The following is a 14505-nucleotide window of genomic DNA, read 5'->3' on the forward strand; positions in this document are numbered from 1 at the left end:
GACCCTTGGGGTGAACAGGACAGAGGGTGAATCGGACAGGTGGAAGGCTTGGAGGGGGAAGGTGCTGGCTAACTCCTGCGAGAGGGAGCAGTGGCTGCTGTGTCCTCAGTCCCAGATGGGTACCTGGCTCAGGGTGTGGTGGGGGAGGGAAGGGGTGCTCAGAGGGCATTATCCTCAGCGAGTCTCTGTCTGTTTTTTCTTTTCCAGCTACATCGGGAGCAGAGTCACATCCAACATGGTGATCATAGAGGTCTCCCTGCTGTCTGGATTCGTCATGACTTCCAGATCCAGAATACTGGTAAGGACTTTGGAATAAAAAAACCCAGCACTACCCAGGTAAATGGATCCTGCCTGCTTACTCCTGTTGGGAATTGTTCATTTCAGGCTGGGAGGAGCTAAATTTGCAGGGGACCTTTGTTGTTGCAATTGCACCAAAACTCGTTGTTTTCCTACAGCCACCACAAAGGAGATCAGAGGTGGTTCAGCTTCTCCCACTGACAGTATTTGGACTTGAGCTAGAAACAAAGTGTACTGCTGGGTGTGCTAACACCAGGATTTCTTTGTCAGAAATTCTCAGACAGGATTTCTCAGAGACACTCTAGCTCTAGCTAAAAAGATTCTTTTTGTTTTTCAATTAAACCATAAACCAGAAAGATTAATTATTTGCACAGCCCCAATGCAGGTGTTTAAAAGCAGTCGAACACTCAGTGAGATGAAATAACAAGAATCTCTACTGGTGCCTGCACCCATTTGCTGACCAACGTATCAGTCATATGTACTACCCACACAGCCTCTGGTCCCCAGAGGGGGAGATTCCTCTGCCCTGGGCAGAGTCAGTGTGGTTCACACCTGAGATGCTCACAAGGGATGTCCAAGAGGGGCTAGCAAAGACATAACCACTCAAGCCCTTAGGCATGAGAAAGGCACAGTTCCACATGGAGTCCAGCTCTACACCTTCCTTTCACTAAAACAGTGGGTCCCTCAGGTCAGTAAACCTTACAGAAAATCCTCACAAATTTCCTTCTATCATTCTTTCCTATCCTAGCTGGAGAACAGAACCATTGTTAAGAAAATAGAAGTGAAAGCTAATGTGGTCTACATTTATCTGGAGAAGGTAAGTGAGAACAAAAGCATTTGGTGTGGCACAGTGAGAGCAAGAGATCAGAGGACAAGGAGCTGTGTGAGAAGCCTGAGGCTGGTCTAGGTAAGAAAAGAGCACTGGTAGAATTGGGGGCAGAGGAAGCTTGCCCAGTTTCATTGTTATTGGATTAGAGTAGTGCTATTTCTCACACAATACTCCATTTTAAAGTCCAGAATCTCTAATGGATTAGAGAAATGTAGTTCAGGAAAACATTCAAATCTGGGAAGATGAAGATGCTATGACTTCTTTCTCCCCTTCCTTGCTAATTTCCTTCCATCTCCACTAGCTCAACGATGAATCTCAGACTTTCATTCTGCAACTGGAACAAGTAATTCGGGTGAAGAACCTGAAACCAGCCAGCATCAAAATCTATGATTACTACCAGCCAGGTGGGTTGCAGATTTCCTGCTACTCTGGTGTTGGGAGCCGAGTTCCTGGTTCTCTGGCTGGGAAAAGACATGCGGTCTTCTCTGTGAGCATCCATGTGCAATCACCTTCCTCATTTCCTTTTGCAGAGGAGCGAGCCTTGGCTGAATACAGAGCCATCTGTAATTGAGGTAGGCAGCAAGTTCCTGTGTGATACCAACAATGGCATCAGGAAATGGTGGGTCTTGGGTGGGAAATACAGAATATAAGCAAAGACAGGAAGGGGAATGGTAAGCAGTGGGGAGCACGTGCCCAGCTAGAAACAGGAAGTATCTGTGTCTAGGTCTATGGAGCAGTTCTCTTTTGAAGCAGTGGTGGATGCTCTACCTCCTCCTGTGCACGTCTGCAACTGGAGGGGCAGAGATTTGCACATGAGCAGAGGTGGAGAACTTATTTTTCCCAGCTGCTCTTAAAAGCAATTTTCCTGGTTTAGGAGAAAAACAGTAAACCTGAATAGTCATTCAGTCAGACAGTTCTAGTCTCCTACTTTTAATAAGATGCCACGCACAGTCTGAGCCTTCCAGAAACTAACAGGAAATTCCAAGCATTTTCTCTTGTCTTCATATCTCCATGTGGTGACAGTTGGCAGGGGTAACAAAGGACTGATGGACAGAGACTGCAGAGGAGGGATCTATCCCTGTTCCTGTGAAGACAATAAAGGATAAAAAAAAAAAAAAAAAAACAACAACAACAACAAAAAAAACCAAAAAAAAAAAACTTTGTTCTTGAAGTATTAAAAGTAACCACTGGGAACTCAGGGGCATTTTGTGCACCTTGTGACCAAATGGTACTGTCAGACCTCTTATCACCCAGAGGGTTGCTGGGCACTGGAACAGGTTTCCCCAGGAAGAGGTCCCAGCACCAAGCCTGATGGAGTTCAAGAAGCATTTGGACAATGCTCTCAGGCACATGGTGTGACTCTGAGGTGTCCTGTGCAGGCACAGGAGCTGGACTCCATGATCCTTGTAGGTCCCTTCCAACTAAGAATATTTTATGATCCTAAGGTTCTCTCTCACTTTACCTATACAAAGCCCATGTCAGAACCTCCACTAAGGTGGGGGCTTGTGGCAGGCATCTGAAGACAGGGCTGTGTGCCTCCCTACAGGTGATTAATGGAGCAGGTGCTTTCCTCAGTCTTGTGGGCTGTGGGCAGGAAAGCACACAGGTGCAAGGAAAGTTTAGAGCAGGGGCAGGCACTGGCCAAGCTTAAGCTTTGCCTTTGCTCAGCCTGGAAAGAGGATGGGCAGGTGTCCATTCCGTAGTGTGGATCAGAAGCCAGGCTGAGATGGACAAAGGCTTGGCACTGAAAGGGAGTCAGGCCCTGCAGTAAGGGTGAGCATGGCATGTTGTGTGCACAGGGCTGCAGGGATGTGAAACGACAGGGAAAGTGCCAGGAAAAGGAACTGTGGTGATGTGAATAAAGTGTATTTGATGTAAAGTGCCAGCACTGTCTGGTGATAGCGCTTGGTATATGCAGCCCTTGTTTTCTGGAACGTATCTCCAACTCTGTCATGATCTTGTCACATCAAATCTTCTACTTCAGTTCTCTCTCCCTCAGTTTAACCACTGGGATACAGGAACTCACCCTTGCTTGGCATTGCAAATTGCTTTCTACCCTGGACCTGCAGTCTGGCAAGTTTCTTGACCAAGGGCCTTTGCCTGCATCTCCCTCCCTTTCTATATTCTTCAGGACCATGTCTGTGATAACAAAAGCGGTGTTGGGCCCTCACCTCACTCACACGGGACACTGTAGCTCATCACTGCAGTTTCTTCTGGAAGACAAGAAAAAAAGTGCTAGTGAGATACGTTGACGAAAACCCACTAAAGCAATCCAGCATTGTGCCACTGTTCCTAGGAGAGGTGTTCCCAAAGTTTACAGGCTACAACTCCCCCCTGCTTGACACATGAAACCACTGGTGTGTGCCCATGACTCTGCAGCTTGTCAGGATTCACCCAAGGCAGGAGGCCATAAGTCCCAAAAAGCTCCATCACGGTTATGAATTCCTCACTTTCTGAAGGAATAGCAATCCCTGACACGTGTCTAGCCTTTCTTCCCACTTGGGACCCCACAGAACAGAGGACAAGTTGGTTTTGGTGTCATTCTTCTGAGGGGGCCCTTACTCTTCTGAGTCATCCCCTCGCTATGGTTCTTCTGCCTTTGCTGTCTCCCACAAGGTAAGTGTTCAAAAGGACAGCTCCTTGCTCCACTCTTATTGGGAGAGCCAGACCTCGAGTGGTTCTACATGCCAGCTTCAGAGAGAAGGACCCACCATTTTGAAAACCAACAGGTTAAGTTCATGCCTACAGAGCTTCTAAGGAACAGTCAGATAACCATGTCAGGGATGGTATTGTCTTAGACTCAATGAAATAAAGAAATTTTCTTTCCAGAAGTACATTTGGGTGGTTTTTGCAGTACAGCATCTGAGCTCACCTGGCATGTAGTAATCATAGATCTTGATATTAGCTGGTTTATGATCCTTCACTTGCATGTCCTGCTCCACCAGGAAAGTGTAGGTTTGAGGCTGTCTAGTCAGCTAAGACCAAGAAATGCAAAGATTAGAAACAGAAATAAAGTCCTGTAAGTCAACCCCTTTCACCTGATTGCACTCAGGCTCTTTGGAGAGCCTCTGCAACAGATCTGTTCTGCTTTCTAGAACATCTCAGAAATATCTTTTACTTCCCATTATGTGACTATCTCCTCTTTTTGGTCACCAAATTTAACTCTGCTCATGAGGAACTTCAAACCTACAGAGTCAGTGTGCATTAAGTACCTAAAAGGAGCGCTAGTGTTCCCCACCAGTCCCACCTTCCCATCCTGATCTGCTCTGAGCTCCTTCATGCATCTTGCCTCAGTGGCTTCTTTCTTATTCACAGTGACATCAGCTCTTATTGTCCAGTCTCACATAACCCTCATCATGAACCAGACAAATACAAGCTGTGGATGAACATCTGCTGCAGGGGAGTAGTTACATGACCTGCTGTTGACTGGGGTGCACCTTGTGCTACCTGGCAGCCTGAGCTGAAATATTTCTCTGTATTGCCTTTCTGCTCTTGCTGTAGACATAGAGAAAGCAGCATCTCTGCTAGCCTAATGCATCCACGTGACACTAACCCACTCCCTATGGGGCCAGCTTAGCTCAGCTTGCTGACAGAAACTGAGGGTGAACAATCACAGGAATGCTCCTTAGAAATGCTGAAGTTTTAAATACACTCCAGGTCTCATTTCTGGTGCTGTTTAGCTATTCAGGGAACCAAAAAAAAGCTGATCATTAATCTGTTGATTCGTGAGGCTATGGAGTGAGCACTTCTGTTCACACAACCATCTGGTTTCGTTTCAAATGATCTTAGCAAAATCCAGGAGCAATCTTGTATGCCCCCTGCTGCATTCAGGTTGCTTAAGAGCTTTCTAAGATTTCAGACTTGCTTGGATTTACTAGATGGATCTTATTACTACTCCCCAGTCCTGATCAGGCACCATATATATGGACTTTCAATAGTCTCTGAACAGTGCCAACAGATGTAGGCTTAACATCAGAGTTTGTCTTGTTTCACTCAAGTTAAGTGGCCCGGTAAGTGGCTCTACAGATGAACAACTGCAGACTGACACTTCTCCAGATCAGCAAATGTGGCTGGTATGCAGGAACAACAGCTCTGGATAGTTAAAATAGTAATGAAACCAGTAAACAAGAGTAAAAGCTATCTGTCAGTCCATAGCCCCTTTAATGACGACGTTAGCCCAAATTACACTCACTTCCTCCAGGTAGAGAACAACTTGGTCAGCTTTGCTTTCAACTTTCTTCACTAAAGGCATTTTCTTTAGCTGAAAACAGGGGGGAAAGATCAGAAAGGCTTTAATACAAAGCAGAAATATTCAGAGGCATTTGTCCTTGTGAGAGTATGGGCAAAATATTTACATGGCCAGGGAATCTGTTGATGTAGGGAAAGGCAAGGTGCAGCTTGGAAGAGACTTTGGGTATAAAGGTTTCTTAGGAGGAAAATAACCCTGTTTCTCTGCCCACAGGAATGATCACATTGCAGCATACAGTCCTGCATGATGGACATCCATCACTGTTCCCATCCCAGCTGGACACAAATTCACGGTCTCACCTCTTCCAGTGAACCTGCCACGGGGCTGTATCCAGACAGCAGCTCCACTTGGATCAGGACCATGTTGGTGGACACACGGTTCCCTGTGTAGCTGCAGCAGGAACCCAGGGGACAGCACTAATGTTACTTTCTGAGCCATGATCTCCAGATACTCCAGCCCAGCTTTGGTACTCAGGTGGAGGAATGTGCCTTTCTTTCCAGTGTTTCTCCTGCAAGCATACCTGTTTCTGTACAGTAATAAATCTTTGTGCTTCCCTTGATCTCGCTTTTAATTGTGCTGAGCCAAGGAGAGTAAGTTCCTTGGAAGCCTCCTGGTGTTACCTTCTTTAGGCATGGCAGGGAATATCACATCCTATGCCTGTTCTCTTGGCAGTTCTGTCCCAAGCCAGGCAGGAGTACAGCACAGGAGAGCGGTGTGACAGTCAACCAGGAGCAGAGGAGGGAACACTTAGGAATATGTGTCCATCCCACAGGACCTTCACATCATTAGTGTTTTGAGACCTTACCCTAGAAGGGGGTGAGACCCACAGACCTTGGGAGAACTTGTGGTGAGTGGCATGGTACAAGACAGGACTGCAGCCTGAGCCACCCCTCTGGGGCCTTGTGCCTCTCACCCAGCTGGGGAGAGCACAGTAAAATGAGTGGGGTCACCTCAGCACTTGGACCCCACATGTGAAGGGGAATCCTGCCATCAAGAGATTGGTGGTGCCAGAAGCCTCTCAGCACAGGGGAGGAAAGGGGCAACTGAGTGTCTCCTACCGAGCACGAATGGTGACAGGGAACCGAGTGGCGTCGGGTGCGGTGCACTCCGTCTGCACAGATATGGCAAAGGTGGCCTCACTCCTCACGGGAGGGATGTGGTACCTCAGGGCGGCCTGCCAGGACAGAAAGAGGCTGGATGGCAGAGAATAGCAGGGTTTTTTTGCTGGAGAGTATCCTCATCTAGACTAAGCTGCTGTTTGCTGTCTTGTATTGGTGTAAGAGAAAACTATGCAGCAGAAGCAGAGGTACTGCTAGGAGTGCACTGCTCCTGATGGATTTCTTGGAGGAGAGGAGCTGCTGTGGCTAGGTGGAGATGACCCAGACTTCATTTGGGGAATAGCTGTTACCTTCCTGTTGGATCACAGTTACCCCCACCAGCTTTGAAGCCCAGATTCTTGCATGTTATTGCAGCAGGTTGTTTTCACTGTTGGCTAAGTAGCAAGGTAAGATGTCCACTGGCTTTCAAGGCTTTTCACCAGACACACTTTTTCTCCCTGGCTGGACTTACCTGCAGGAAAAGACACCCGTGGCCCTGCACACGCAGGGTATAATCTTGGGCAATGGCTGGCAGCTCCACTGTCTGTAGCAGGAGGCGATTGCTTTTGTCTACTCTGAAGTTTTGGCTGAACCCCTTGGAAGTGAGAGAAACCTGAAGATCAGGGCTATCCTTGCTGAAGATGGTGGTTGCATACAGGGCTAGGGCTTCCAGAGCAACAACTGTGTCCTGAGGAAAGAGAAAAAACATCAGGAAAAGTAGGATTCCTGCTTCCTATGCATGCCCAGTCCTTAGCCTTTCCCTCCCTCATACTGCAGCTATAGCACAATAAGGGTTGAGCTTTTCCCTTTGGCTTTTAGCATGGGCTTATCCATAACTCCCAGGACATGTAAATCCATACATCCTCTTCTAATTTACTCTTTTTTTACTATGGGCTGTTAGAACCCATTGCTCTCAAAAAACTAGCATCAAATTTGAAGATGATGATGGCTCGAGGGGGTTACCTGCGTTGAAGCAAAGCCTCCATATGGGTTTTGCTGCTTAGTGAGCCAAGCCACAATCTGGGATGCCTTTTTGATTTCATCTGATGACAAACTTGACTTTGTAAGGTGAGCCATGAGGATACTAGATGTCAATTCCACATCAACGGATGGAGCTCGATACCAAGATAGGGAATCTTCTTCCTGTTTGGACTGTTGACTCCAGAATATTTGGTCATCTAGAGGTGGAGTGGGGACATTTATGGAGCATGTAGCTGTATCTAGTGACCCTGGAGTTCTACTTAGCCCCTGTATATAGGTACTAAATGAACATGCACATTGGACACAATACAGTTGGATGATACATGGGTGCATAGCTCCCTATTTCCTCCCCACACCCTGCTTTTCCCAGTAAAACCCTAGGCCTGCTGGGGAGGAGCTCCATAATATCCATGAAATATCCAATCCGTGGTTTGGATGACTGTGAGGCCAGACACCAGGACTGTGAGATCATCCATAGAGACAGTCTCATAGTGTGGATATAACCTGGGACACCTTGGCAAACTGAGGCTTGGACAGCCAAGCCTTGGACTCCCCACAAAGCTCTGGCAGTACCCCCCCAACTCCTGCCCTCCATTCCCATGGTTGTTCAACCCAGGGATTTCCACAAAGTTCTGCCGTGGCCCTCCCTCCTGCCCCAGAGTCTTTGGTACCTGATATTATGGCAGCCTTATCCAATCTTTTGAGGATTTTCTGCCTGAGCGCCTTGTCACCTGCCACTGCAAAGGCATTTGCAGCCAGTGCCAGGCTGTAGAGGTTGGGACTGCCAGTATCAGCATTGACCAGGTCCCTTATACATTTCAGAGCTTTCCCCACAACTGGGTCCTAGGATAAAATTGAAAGCACACTTGTTATGGGGAGGGTGTTTGGGAAGGGAATGCAGATTTCACACGTGCAGAGGAGGGTGGGAAGAGGGACAGCACACAAAGGGACATGACGGATAACAACCCCCGTGTGCACAAAGGCAGAGCCCAGGAGGCACTGTCTGCGAGAGGCTGCGCACACAGCCCGCTCCTGCTGCCAATACTCACGGAATGAGGCATCCCTGAGTGTATGAGAGCTGTCACGATCACAGAGCTCAGCCCCAGGCCTTCCTCCACTGCACCCTGCAGCCACCACAAAACACAGAAGAGGGCTGCTGTGAGAAGGAAGAGGGGAAAATCTTCCAGTGCCTTCTGCTCCCCTAGTAAAAGCCAGCACAGGCAACAGTGCTGGTCCTATTCCTTCTCCTAAGGAAGTGACAGGACTGGTATCCACTTTTAAAGGTCCTGCTTACCAGAGCACTTCTCTGCCGGGGTTTCCCAATCTCCTCTGGGTAGCTGATTGCTTCCCTCTGCTGAGCACATTCCCCTTTCCCCTCCCAAATGTAAGATTTTCAGTAGCGGATTTCAATGCCAGAGGAAAGTGATGTTCCCACAACCCCACTGCAAGGTGGCATGTGTTAGCTTTTGAGATTGAGGTAGGGCAGGCACTGCTTCAGTTCCCATGTGCACATCGTCAAATGCAAACCTTCATCATTCATAACTTGTAAAAGTGCCACCACGACTAGGCAACCCTGAGTGTCACCAAGGCTCTTCAGGGCCTTCCTCCTGCAGAAGAGTTCATTTGTTCTTGGCACCCAAGCTGGACCAGAAAGCAACAGAGCTCTGAGGTACCTAATGAACCACCAGGACATGTCATACCATCAGACCATTGTTGAAGAGTTTCCCCACACTCTTGAAGCAGCCAGATGGAGTCTGACTTTTAATCAGGGCACTGGCAGCATCCTTTATATTTTGTTCATCTATGTGGATGAAGTGCTGGGCTTGGCTGAAGGTCTTCAGGACAAGAGCCGTAAGCCTAGAGCCAAGGAAGGAAGAAGGAAATAGAACTGAACTGCCGCTTGATGCACGTTTCCCAGAGGAGACAGGAGTCTCTGTGTCTTCTCCTACATCATCCATGTAGAAATACCAGCAGGCCAAAGCCCCTGTGCAGATGGAGAACTGGAAGCAATGTGCATGAGTTAGATGCTCATGAAGCTTGAGCTCAGAGCCATCTGCAGCAGGAGAGAAAAAATTCAATTCTCCAGCCCCTCAGAGCTCTGCTAATTTCAACAGGATGCTTTGTTGCCCTGGAGGGTTGACATTTAGTGAGATCACTCAGACCCATTCCCCACCCTGTTCAGGCATAAAGCATTCTGAAAAACCTGTAAAGAAGGTGCTTTTGCTGCTGAGTTTTCAGAATCAATCTTGTTTGGGGTGCTCAAGCACAAACAATCCAACAGGGGTACTTCAAGTTAGTTCATTGTCACATTTGGCAGAGGTGTTCCATAGACTAAGAGGATATGTATACATATCGAAACAGATAAATAGGGAAAGTGACGGCATATTGGGGAGTGTGAAACCTGGCATGACATAAATGTTACGGAAAAAGAGGTGGATATTGCTCTGGTTTCAGCTAGGGTGGAGTTAATTTCTTCCCAGTAGCTGTTCCAGTGCCATGTTTTGGATTTGGAATGAGAATGGTGTTGAGCAAGCAGCTGTGTGGTGCTTAATTTCCACCTGGGCTTAAACCACGACACTTTCCAAAAGGTCTCAGGAGCAATTTCTGCTCAGAACTCCACAGCTTCAGACCGCCTCAGTTTCCCCAGACCAAAATCCAAGCCAGCTCAAGCCTGACCAAGTCACACTGTTGTTCCCCAGTCATGTCTGGATATTGTTGCTTACCAAGTGTTTCCTGGCTCACTTCCTTCCCCAAAGGCACTGTATGAGCCATCCGTGTGCTTGTACAGGAGCTGTCGCTGATATCCTGCGGGAAGAGGCTGGGGGTAGTGAAGATACTGTGTGCCTGTCATGTTCTCCAGGTGCCAACCTGCCCCACCAATCCTGCTGATCATTACAGAGAGCATTATCTCTGAGGAATTTAGCAGAGGGGTGCCATGTACCACTTGTTCCTCTGACACGCAGTAGCCTGATTTACGCTGCTGTAATCACCATGGTGTCAGGCAAGTGATGCTGCACAAATCCTGCTCAGCACCAGGCCTCTGCTGAGGCTCCTACCACACAAGTACTGTCGTGGACATCACCAGCTTAACGAGTAGAAATCCACTCACCGCTTTCCAGATAGCCAATTGCCTTCTGTTTGATTTCTGGAGTCAGCTGTCCTGTTTCTTCAAGGTACCGTGTGATAAAGACGTTTGGGGCAAAATGAACCATGTTCTGCTCACCACAGCCACTGGACATCTGGAGAAGCTCATCTATGTTGTCCAGTGCTGTTCCCATAATGTCACCTGTAAGACAGAACCACGGCTTTGGGGGCCATACATATTCTTGCATGTAAAACAATTCTGGTCTCACAGATTCTCTGGATAACCTCCTAAGACTGATCTCAGTTCACCACTGCTCACATGATGTCTACAGACTCTAGGAACAGTGATATGGTACGTGGCTGTCTTTCCCTTGGCTTGGTGAAATTATACATCCATCCAGTGCCACTTGTATAGGAGAGATGGGATACTGCTCTGGAAGACAGTATTGCTGTACATATTCCCTCTTATTACTCTGTTTGCTAAAGAAGACACAGTGGCACCAGAAGAGATGTGTCCTGCAGGGAAAAGTATTACTTCCCAAGACTCTTCTAAAAACTCACCTAAGAAAGAGATGTGGGCTCTCTCTGACCCAAGGACGATGTTCTCTGGCATAGTGAAAGAGATTGTCTCTGAAGCTGAAGTTCCTGCAAATGGCAAAAACATCAGAACAACAGGCATAAGGGAGATGGCAGAGTCACAGGCCAGGAGGTGGTGTAAACAAGGCTGGGATCACCTCATCAGTGGGTGGAATCAGCATTCAGAAGAGAGGATGACATGGACATCTTGCCACCCATTGATGAGGGTCTGTGATGCAGTTAGACTGTGGCTTGATGTAGCCAGGAGCTTTTAGTACTGGGTAGGGCTGAATGGCTTTACCTACCCATAAAAGCTCCAAAATCCCTGACTTTCTGCTCCCTACACTCCTCCAGATAGTCCTAGAGTTGTTCAGACACCACACTGCTTCCATCTGATCTCCTCGCTCTGTGCACAAGCACAGCCTTGGTAGTACGACAGTATCTGGAGTCTCTGCACCTACCTTCAGGGCACAGGAGTGAGGTGTGGGTCTTTTCCTCCATCTGCCCCTCTGCCTGGTGGGGAAAAGGCTGGTCAGCTTAGAAGGGAGAGCAGTAAAATCAGAGAGCAGCTGTGCAGCACCCCACCTTCCTGCAAGCACCTTTCCCATCCTCGTGGGCCATGGCAAAGGGCTTCACACAGACAGCAGAGGTATCTGTGCCAACAGTGAAGTTGTACTGGGAAGCAGGTTTCTAGGCTGCTAGATGGCTTTTGACCCCATTGCCCTGACAGCAAGCAGTTCTGACATTTCTGTCCCATCCAGTGGAGGAGATCATGCTCCAGTCCAATCTACCCTTAGAATCACTCCTTTACCAGCCTTGCTGAGAATTGTGCCCACCTCCCCAGCTGATTCTTCCTTTCCAGAGCCACCCAGTTTTGAGCCTGACCCAGCTCCAACCTCAGCAGAACCCTGCAGTGCAGCCTGACCTTCACCAGCAGGTGTTTAACCACTGTGTCCTTCCCTCCAGACTCTGGCACAACAGCTGTACGCTCCATGCAAACATCTTCCCGCTCCATCACCTCAGCAGTGACAGTGAAATTCACCTTCCCTAAAAAACAAAGCATCAAGGGGCCGGTTGGCACATCTACGCCTACGTTTGAGTTTGCTCAGCCTAGGGCTGCTCACTCATGTTTTGCAGAGTAGGCCATCTCCCTTCCAGCCCAGCTCTAGCTTCCTCAAGTAGCTCTGCCAGTGCCTCCCACTCCTGCTCCTCCCTTGACCCCTTACCTAATTTTGTAGCCTTCACATCCCAGGAAAATGTTTTTGCTGAATCAGGGCACAGGCAAAGAGTGAATCTGACATTTTCATGCAGAAATTCAAAATCCCTGGAGTCCATTAGGCTAAGCTGGAGCTAGAGGTGAAACAAAAGGGGGTTCAGGTTACAGAGCTGCTGCTGCTGCGTTTTTCCATTCAGGTCCTTGATTCAAATAACAATCAATCCCAGAAGCCAGGGGTGAGTATGATGATGGCCTCTTGCAGTATCTGTGGGACACCAGCAGTGTCCCATGGACATGCAATCATGTAAGGTTTAGCTTCTGGGGAGGGATAAACTGGCCAGTGATGGCTCTGTGTGGAATTAAATTGAACAGCTTCTTTGGTGTCTTTTCCAATACCTAAGAAGGCAGCCCCTTCGTTTGGAGCTCTATTAGTAAAGTAGTTTCCACACATTCCTCTGTTCCAAACCATCCTGGAGGGAGTCACTCACCGCCATGCACTGCTTCAGGTAGCTGAAGACTTTGACTTTCAGGGGAAATGACTCTCCACGGAAAACAGAGTAGGGCAAAGTGGGTTCCACGAAGAAGGGCTTGAAGCTCCGCAGGCTGGTGGGCTCTGAGATTCCCAACCCATGGCTCTCCGAGGTGCAGAAGGTCATGGCTCTCCAGTCTGTGATACTGTCAGGTACTGTGACAGCTAGCTCAGCAGCCCCTGAATCACTGAGGAGAAAACAGAGTAGAATTTTTTCACACCCTGGGAAGATTTCCCTTGGGAAGAAAAATGCAGAAATTCAGACTATGAAATGGAAGTGCGTGTGAAGGTGTGGGGATTCCTGGCAAGTAGGACAGAGGTATGGGAAGGATAGCAAATAGGTGGACAAGGAATTACTGAGAGGAAAATGCGACCCAAAATTTGCTTCTGAGCAGTGTTGCACCTGAAATTTTTCTTTTGTGTGAGCACACAAGGCTCACAGGGGTCTGTGTTATACACCCGGTCTGTGCCATGGAGCATAGTGTGACATTTCCTATTGGGAAGGTGTGGGGACAATGGAACATGTCTCTTCTGAGGTGCATATTGATAGGATAAAAGGTAACATACAGTAGGAACATGGGAGATTCTGACCTGGCCTAAGAAAATACCACGAGGACGGTCAAACACTGAAACACAGTTTGAGGAATCTCCATCCTTGGGGATACAGAATGCTTGACTACAACTTGATCTAACCAGACCTGCCTTGTGTAGAATGCTGAGCTATGGATCTGTGGAGGCCTCTCACATCCTGCAAGAGTCTGTGATGCTAAATTCCTAGAAGCATTTGGAAAATCTCAAGCAGAGACAGGAACTGTACCAAAACTCTGTTGTCCTTATCCACTTCTTCATAGCTCCCTCTTTTCTTTCACGCACAGAAGGCAATAATGCTCTGTCTCTGCTCCTGCCCATTCCCTCTGCCGTGTCTGGTAGAAAGTCAGTATGCCTGTGGAGCCACAGCCCATGATTACTCACTTGATGGGAACCAGAGTCCAGATGAATGTCTCTGGGAACCAGGTACGTGCTGGTGCTGACTCGCTGCCCAGCTCAGTGTGCTCAGCCTCAGCAGCTTCAACAGCAGCATCTAGTTCTGGGTACAAGCTCTCTGAGACTGCCAGCTCATCGAAAGCTATTGGGAATACAAGCATTCATTCAAAGCAGAGCAACTGTGAAACCAGGAAGGAGTTCAGCCAGGAAAAGCCCAGTTCTCCATCCCTCCCACTCCCGCCCCAAACCCCCTCATCCTCTCCCAGATGCCCTCAACTTACTTCACTATTGTCTTCCACAAGACAACCCAGGAGACCAGGGGGATTCCAGCATGTGTGTTCTCCCCCATGAGACATTTTACCTGCTCACAGTTTTGCTCTCACTCCCTGCAGGAAAGCCTAGATACTGCCCAATGCCAATCTTGGCTCACTCTCTGGTTTCCAGAAAGACCTTTCCTAGTCTTACAAACGGATTTTCTTTTCTGAGACAGATGCCCCATTTCCCCCTTTAACCATATTCCTGCTCACCAGCTGAAGCTTCCAAGCAGGTTGTTTCCCTGCAGCCACCCCTCTGCCCCTCCAGTGCACTGGACACACACACCTGCCAGGGCCTCTCCCCTCTCCCTGTGGAGCACATCTGTGCAACCTCCCACTCATGTCTGTA

The 14505-nt window shown here is 48.3% G+C and overlaps 2 protein-coding genes across 4 annotated transcripts in view; one reads left to right on the plus strand and one right to left on the minus strand.

Moving 5' to 3' along the window:
- The window catches only part of LOC104690268 (alpha-2-macroglobulin-like protein 1), a 26166-nt gene extending 20491 nt beyond the window's left edge, over positions 1-5675 (plus strand). The window contains 5 exon segments of the mRNA XM_039555455.1: positions 208-298; positions 1046-1114; positions 1428-1530; positions 1657-1698; positions 5589-5675. Coding sequence (XP_039411389.1) covers positions 208-298; positions 1046-1114; positions 1428-1530; positions 1657-1697 — 304 coding nt within the window. The 3' untranslated portion in view covers position 1698; positions 5589-5675.
- Positions 1223-14505, minus strand: part of LOC104690336 (alpha-2-macroglobulin-like protein 1) — a 27193-nt gene continuing 13910 nt past the window's right edge. For 2 of the 3 annotated variants that reach the window (XM_019286741.3, XM_010401105.4), the window contains exons 18-36: positions 13831-13984; positions 12818-13046; positions 12340-12463; positions 12039-12160; positions 11575-11626; positions 11099-11182; positions 10563-10739; positions 10177-10258; positions 9154-9310; positions 8503-8577; positions 8125-8296; positions 7436-7650; positions 6945-7160; positions 6434-6549; positions 5675-5765; positions 5319-5387; positions 3999-4101; positions 3298-3339; positions 2028-2210 (exon numbers count right to left, since the gene is read on the minus strand). In XM_019286741.3, the coding sequence (XP_019142286.3) occupies positions 3299-3339; positions 3999-4101; positions 5319-5387; positions 5675-5765; positions 6434-6549; positions 6945-7160; positions 7436-7650; positions 8125-8296; positions 8503-8577; positions 9154-9310; positions 10177-10258; positions 10563-10739; positions 11099-11182; positions 11575-11626; positions 12039-12160; positions 12340-12463; positions 12818-13046; positions 13831-13984 (2279 nt within the window). In that variant the 3' untranslated portion in view covers positions 2028-2210; position 3298. Of the gene's footprint in view, positions 1714-2027; positions 2211-3297; positions 3340-3998; positions 4102-5318; positions 5388-5674; positions 5766-6433; positions 6550-6944; positions 7161-7435; positions 7651-8124; positions 8297-8502; positions 8578-9153; positions 9311-10176; positions 10259-10562; positions 10740-11098; positions 11183-11574; positions 11627-12038; positions 12161-12339; positions 12464-12817; positions 13047-13830; positions 13985-14505 lie in introns of those variants that run through there. The other variant, XR_005603235.1, reaches the window with a different exon arrangement.

The sequence above is a fragment of the Corvus cornix genome, chromosome 1 (genome assembly GCF_000738735.6).
Source record: "Corvus cornix cornix isolate S_Up_H32 chromosome 1, ASM73873v5, whole genome shotgun sequence".
Lineage (NCBI taxonomy): Eukaryota > Metazoa > Chordata > Aves > Passeriformes > Corvidae > Corvus > Corvus cornix.